We start from the raw sequence: 7405 nt of genomic DNA, 5'->3' as shown, positions 1-7405 counted from the left end.
TGTTGCAGACCTTCACGCGTAGCTCTCCAATCGAATGATCCGCGAGGATCTCCTCGCGATACGTCAACCAGTCGACAAAGCTTTCTCCAGCACGCGACATCCGGTTCCATCGCCGGATGAAGGCACACCAGGAGCGACGAAGTCCCTCACGATCAGCGCCTTCAATGTATTTCTTCCGCGTCGCGCGGAAGCGACGAAAGTGGTTCTTCATGGTGTCGAGCGTATCCGGATTCTCTGCTCCTGACAAGTCGTACAGGTCCCAGGGAACCAGGGCGTCGTCCATCACGCGCGACCGCGTGCTTCCGGCGCTGATCCTCGTGACTGTCGGCTCCGCCGGTGTCTCGGCTGTCTGGGTTACCGCCGCCGTTAGTGTGTCGATGCTTGCTGCTGTCACCAGCGTCGCGCTGGTGCTAACGTCCGTTGACTGCGTCGTGTTGTCCTCGGCCATCTTCGCTCCGTTGGGTTTTCGAGTTTTCTTCAATTGTGTTCCGTGCGCTTATGTTGCGTAAGCGCAACTTAGAGAGGAGGGTGATGTAATGGGCCCAACTCCAATTACATAAGTAGGTAGATATTTCTTCAGTTATTACATAAGTAGGTAAAGTGGCACACGGGTAGCGTGTGCCAAGGTGTCATCATCTGATTGGTTGATAGTGAGGAGCCAGACTCACTTATTGACCAATCAGATATAGACATGTGTTTGAGTGGTTCACACGAGGCCAGGGGTAGCCGCCCTGGTCCTAAATAAATCAGAGTTGAATTTGACACAAACCTAAGACTTGGTTTTATTATTGCGAGCTTCCTCCGCATTACAGTGTAAGCTAGTAACGGTATCTCTTACCCCGTTACAAAGATAATGTACCCCTGTAGTTCGCATTGTGATGCCTCTGTCTGTTGATTCCAATGTGTGCGTGCTGCAGTGATACTGTTGAGCTGCGTAAAGTGAAAGATACTGGTCATGGTCTGCTCTACTCTAGCAGTACTCGTCAGGCAAATTCTCACTAAGTGCTTCGTACCTTCGGGTGACATTCATGCATTTCAGTTACATTACAGCAACACTTCATGCTACTGTACCAGTCGCGTGACTGGCTGTCGTCGCAAGCACCGATATCTCTAAAAATGATGAATTTTTTAATCTGTTAAAATTAAATTACCGTAATATATTTTCGCGTAGTACCTTTAGTACGTATCTCGGGACCAATTAACACGAAGTGGCTCGACTCACTCACACAGTGTAACTCTAACATTCGCTTAAGTACGAGCTACTCGGTACCTCTAACATTGATCTTAATCAGTGGACCATGGATTCAGGCGAAATTCGCGAAATAAAGGCCTCGGCTGCTGTAATAAGATTGGTTAGGCTCTGATCGACGAATCAATCGCGCGAGCCCGCTAGATAGAATAATAATTATGCGATATGATGGTGTTTTCGACCTACTCCTCCCTCGGAATATGGAAAGCAAAATTACCAAAAATGACTGTTCTGAGGTGCTTAACTATGGAAATATCACTATAGTGCAGCACGCCTTGGCAAGCAAGGACACCTGCTGCTTGCGCCCTTCCTTCCTGCTTGACTCGCCTCGCAGCTCTCTCTGTATCGTTCCAAGCCCCTCTGCACTTCTACCCGACACGCCTGTTTAATCTGCTCGAATACGCAGCTTTGCAACCCACTTGAGGTGCTCCTTAATATCCGCAGAATCGAGCTCTACATCAGCTTTCTCTGTTTCACCTCCAGTATCCTCGTAGGCATCCATCGACTTACCACTCGCGTGAACGTCCGCCACCTCGATTTCGTCGTGCACGTTCTCATCTGGTGGATTTAGCAGCTCTGTCACCGACATCGGATCGGACGCATGTTGGCGCGACTGCATTTTATCTAGCTCGTCGATTACGGAGCATAGATGCTGGCAAATAGCTAGCGCTGAGCATTGGTGAGCATGGTGCGGGTTGACTTACGTTCGACTGGCATCCTGGTGGCACTAGCTTAAAAATTGAAGAATGATAGTCTGGGAGGACAGCAAACACGATTTATTATTCTTGTCGGAGGGTATTCCATGAGCAGGGATGACTACCGAAGGGTTCATTTGTACTGTATTTTCGGGAAAAGTCCACCCTGGACCGTTTCACCATGTCACGGACTCGATGTAAACTGCTGATGGATACCACGAACCGACTGCCTTTATTAATAGCTAGCTGCTTGCAAGCATACATCTAATTGATTCGTGGCGTTACTGCACTCATACAGCGAAAAGTTAAGATAAGCAAATGGATACCATGTGTGGTGGTGGCAAGCGAACGTCTCCTCCGCTCGAGTCGAGCAACTTGCTCAGCATTATTAGCATTTTAAATGTTTAATAAAATGTACTTATTAATAAGTACAGCGATTGTTAAGTGGGGACGAAGTGATGGTTTTCATTTCCTTGGAAACAGCTTGGTTGCACGTAGTGTGGGTAGAGTCGTATGGTGCTCTGAACTTTGCACTACCATCTCGCAATCGCTCCCAAGTCATCAGCTATTGACCATTGTTGCTACTATTGTGTGGTACACCTAAAACACATTCTTTCTAATATAAAAAGTAAACAATAAGTCTCAACTCCTTGTAAAAATCCAGATTGACCTGAAAGTCCCACGTAACAGCCGTTGTCTGTAGAGGCGGAGCAAATGGTGGCGACCACAAGGCCAGTCCGTCGCTATCCGTGCGTTCCGACACCTCCACCAGGTAATAATACAGCGCCGTGCATTCTCCCTTCGCGCGAGACAGTCTTCGGTCGGCGCTCTCTTTCGTGCCGTCACCACTGACGGTTCGAGCGCGCACGCGAGCGAGCAAACCAGGCAGCAGACAAAACAGGAGGACAGAGGAGGAGAACGCACAGATATACAGGACAAAACGACGCGGGGGCAGCACGAACTATTTACGCTAACTTATTCGACAGGATGGAACGGAGACCGCGATGGCATTCAAGGAAGCGAGCGCTCGTAGTGGTCGTTGCAGCTGCCGTCGCGGTCTGCTCGACGGGCGTCGTAAATGCGGAGCAAACCTTCGACTACCGACAACTTGAGGTGAGTGTTCGCCTTGCAGATTCTAGCGAGAGCGCCACCACCGACACGAATGCTGGAGCTTCAAGTGGTAACCCAGAGGCAGATTCAAACTCCAGTCCGACGGCGACGACAGCGACGCCTAGCGCGACGACTAAAGCACCAGAGACTGACTGGACACCGGTCACGAATGCGCCAAGCTCAGAAAACGACGGTAGGTCTAGACCAGGAACAGCAGGAATTACCACGCTGGCAACGACAGAGCCGTCGCCACATAGTGACGAGTCAAATCCAGACACAGCAACACAGATGCCGGAGTCAACGACGCAGGCACCGAGCGAATGGACAAATGCTCCCGTGTCAGAAACGGGTTCGTCTTCTTCGAAATCGAGTGTAGGCTCTAGTGCTAGTTACACGCCTACCTCGACAACACGGACGCCGGAGTCAACGACACTGACGCCGTGGATGAATACGCCGACTTCAGGAACTCATCCAAGCTCGACTACTGCGAGATCTTCTTCAGGCTCCAGTTCTAGCTTTGTGCCGAACTCACCAACTCAACTGCCGAAGTCAACGACCCAGGCATCGAATCCATGGACGACTCACCCCATACCAGGACTCAGCACTTTATCTTCAGGATCTAAAACGTCAACCACTGGGTCAAGCAGCGGATCTAACGCGCAGTGGACGAACGCGCCTACGGAGGCTCCAACGTTTGCGTCTGCTTCGGGATCGAGTGCGGAGTCGAGCACAGAGTCGAGCACTGGATCAAACGCGCAGTGGACGAACGCGCCTACGGAGGCTCCAACGTTTGCGTCTGCTTCGGGATCGAGTGCGGAGTCGAGCACGGAGTCGAGCACTGGGTCTAACTCGCAGTGGACGAACGCGCCTACGGAGGCTCCAACCTTTGCGTCTGCTTCGGGATCGAGTGCGGAGTCGAGCACGGAGTCGAGCACTGGGTCCAACTCGCAGTGGACGAACGCGCCTACGGAGGCTCCAACCTTTGCGTCTGCTTCGGGATCGAGTGCGGAGTCGAGCACAGAGTCGAGCACTGGGTCTAACTCGCAGTGGACGAACGCGCCTACGGAGGCTCCAACCTTTGCGTCTGCTTCGGGATCGAGTGCGGAGTCGAGCACAGAGTCGAGCACTGGGTCTAACTCGCAGTGGACGAACGCGCCTACGGAGGCTCCAACGTTTGCGTCTGCTTCGGGATCGAGTGCGGAGTCGAGCACAGAGTCGAGCACTGGGTCTAACTCGCAGTGGACGAACGCGCCTACGGAGGCTCCAACGTTTGCGTCTGCTTCGGGATCGGGTGCGGAGTCGAGCACAGAGTCGAGCACTGGATCAAACTCGCAGTGGACGAACGCGCCTACGGAGGCTCCAACGTTTGCGTCTGCTTCGGGATCGGGTGCGGAGTCGAGCACAGAGTCGAGCACTGGATCAAACGCGCAGTGGACGAACGCGCCTACGGAGGCTCCAACGTTTGCGTCTGCTTCGGGATCGAGTGCGGAGTCGAGCACAGAGTCGAGCACTGGATCAAACGCGCAGTGGACGAACGCGCCTACGGAGGCTCCAACGTTTGCGTCTGCTTCGGGATCGAGTGCGGAGTCGAGCACAGAGTCGAGCACTGGGTCTAACTCACAGTGGACGAACGCGCTTACGGAGGCTCCAACGTTTGCGTCTGCTTCGGGACCGGGTGCGGAGTCGAGCACAGAGTCGAGCACTGGATCAAACTCACAGTGGACGAACGCGCCTACGGAGGCTCCAACGGTTGCGTCTGCTTCGGGATCGAGTGCGGAGTCGAGCACGGAGTCGAGCACTGGGTCTAACTCGCAGTGGACGAACGCGCCTACGGAGGCTCCAACGGTTGCGTCTGCTTCGGGATCGGGTGCGGAGTCGAGCACTGGATCAAACGCGCAGTGGACGAACGCGCCTACGGAGGCTCCAACGTTTGCGTCTGCTTCGGGATCGAGTGCGGAGTCGAGCACAGAGTCGAGCACTGGATCAAACGCGCAGTGGACGAACGCGCCTACGGAGGCTCCAACGTTTGCGTCTGCTTCGGGATCGAGTGCGGAGTCGAGCACGGAGTCGAGCACTGGGTCTAACGCGCAGTGGACGAACGCGCCTACGGAGGCTCCAACGTTTGCGTCTGCTTCGGGATCGAGTGCGGAGTCGAGCACAGAGTCGAGCACTGGGTCTAACTCGCAGTGGACGAACGCGCCTACGGAGGCTCCAACCTTTGCGTCTGCTTCGGGATCGAGTGCGGAGTCGAGCACGGAGTCGAGCACTGGGTCCAACTCGCAGTGGACGAACGCGCCTACGGAGGCTCCAACCTTTGCGTCTGCTTCGGGATCGAGTGCGGAGTCGAGCACAGAGTCGAGCACTGGGTCTAACTCGCAGTGGACGAACGACAAGCCTACGGAGGCTCCAACGTTTGCGTCTGCTTCGGGATCGGGTGCGGAGTCGAGCACAGAGTCGAGCACTGGATCAAACGCGCAGTGGACGAACGCGCCTACGGAGGCTCCAACGTTTGCGTCCGCTTCGGGATCGGGTGCGGAGTCGAGCACAGAGTCGAGCACTGGGTCTAACTCGCAGTGGACGAACGAGCCTACGGAGGCATCGAGTGCGGAGTCGAGCACAGAGTCGAGCACTGGGTCTAACTCGCAGTGGACGAACGCGCCTACGGAGGCTCCAACCTTTGCGTCTGCTTCGGGATCGAGTGCGGAGTCGAGCACGGAGTCGAGCACTGGGTCCAACTCGCAGTGGACGAACGCGCCTACGGAGGCTCCAACCTTTGCGTCTGCTTCGGGATCGAGTGCGGAGTCGAGCACAGAGTCGAGCACTGGGTCTAACTCGCAGTGGACGAACGCGCCTACGGAGGCTCCAACCTTTGCGTCTGCTTCGGGATCGAGTGCGGAGTCGAGCACGGAGTCGAGCACGGAGTCGAGCACTGGATCAAACGCGCAGTGGACGAACGCGCCTACGGAGGCTCCAACGTTTGCGTCTGCTTCGGGATCGAGTGCGGAGTCGAGCACAGAGTCGAGCACTGGATCAAACGCGCAGTGGACGAACGCGCCTACGGAGGCTCCAACGTTTGCTTCTGCTTCGGGATCGACGACGGAGTCGAGCACGGAGTCGAGCACTGGATCAAACGCGCAGTGGACGAACGCGCCTACGGAGGCTCCAACGTTTGCGTCTGCTTCGGGATCGAGTGCGGAGTCGAGCACGGAGTCGAGCACTGGATCAAACTCACAGTGGACGAACGCGCCTACGGAGGCTCCAACGGTTGCGTCTGCTTCGGGATCGAGTGCGGAGTCGAGCACGGAGTCGAGCACTGGGTCTAACTCGCAGTGGACGAACGCGCCTACGGAGGCTCCAACGGTTGCGTCTGCTTCGGGATCGAGTGCGGAGTCGAGCACGGAGTCGAACACTCGGTCTAACTCGCAGTGGACGAACGCGCCTACGGAGGCTCCAACGGTTGCGTCTGCTTCGGGATCGGGTGCGGAGTCGAGCACTGGATCAAACGCGCAGTGGACGAACGCGCCTACGGAGGCTCCAACGTTTGCGTCTGCTTCGGGATCGAGTGCGGAGTCGAGCACGGAGTCGAGCACTGGGTCTAACTCGCAGTGGACGAACGCGCCTACGGAGGCTCCAACGTTTGCGTCTGCTTCGGGATCGAGTGCGGAGTCGAGCACAGAGTCGAGCACTGGGTCTAACTCGCAGTGGACGAACGCGCCTACGGAGGCTCCAACGTTTGCTTCTGCTTCGGGATCGAGTGCGGAGTCGAGCACGGAGTCGAGCACTAGTTCAAACGCGCAGTGGACGAACGCGCCTACGGAGGCTCCAACGTTTGCGTCTGCTTCGGGATCGGGTGCGGAGTCGAGCACAGAGTCGAGCACTGGATCAAACGCGCAGTGGACGAACGCGCCTACGGAGGCTCCAACGTTTGCGTCTGCTTCGGGATCGGGTGCGGAGTCGAGCACGGAGTCGAGCACTGGATCAAACGCGCAGTGGACGAACGCGCCTACGGAGGCTCCAACGTTTGCGTCCGCTTCGGGATCGGGTGCGGAGTCGAGCACAGAGTCGAGCACTGGGTCTAACTCGCAGTGGACGAACGAGCCTACGGAGGCATCGAGTGCGGAGTCCAGCACAGAGTCGAGCACTGGGTCTAACTCGCAGTGGACGAACGCGCCTACGGAGGCTCCAACCTTTGCGTCTGCTTCGGGATCGAGTGCGGAGTCGAGCACGGGGGACTACTCACAGGCATCCCACACTCGGTTTCAACTCCCCGTTGAAATAAGCGCCCTCAGGCGAGTTCCCAACTCTGGCGGTCTGGTTTCGCGAAATCCTAGGGGCGGGTCCAAACCCACAT

At 56.1% G+C, this 7405-nt stretch overlaps 1 protein-coding gene across 1 annotated transcript in view; it reads left to right on the top strand.

Moving 5' to 3' along the window:
• Nucleotides 1–2262: 2262 nt before the first annotated feature.
• The window catches only part of PITG_04562 (mucin, putative), a gene marked incomplete at both ends in the record, with an annotated part of 11178 nt that continues 6035 nt past the window's right edge, over nt 2263–7405 (top strand). The window contains 3 exons of the mRNA XM_002905277.1: nt 2263–2273; nt 2648–2716; nt 2931–7096. Coding sequence (XP_002905323.1) covers nt 2263–2273; nt 2648–2716; nt 2931–7096 — 4246 coding nt within the window. The remainder of the gene's footprint in view (nt 2274–2647; nt 2717–2930; nt 7097–7405) is intronic.

This window comes from Phytophthora infestans, genomic scaffold (assembly GCF_000142945.1).
Source record: "Phytophthora infestans T30-4 supercont1.6 genomic scaffold, whole genome shotgun sequence".
Classification (NCBI taxonomy): domain Eukaryota; phylum Oomycota; class Peronosporomycetes; order Peronosporales; family Peronosporaceae; genus Phytophthora; species Phytophthora infestans.
Note: the sequence above shows the minus strand (reverse complement) of the source record. Positions and strands in the feature narration are given on the sequence as shown.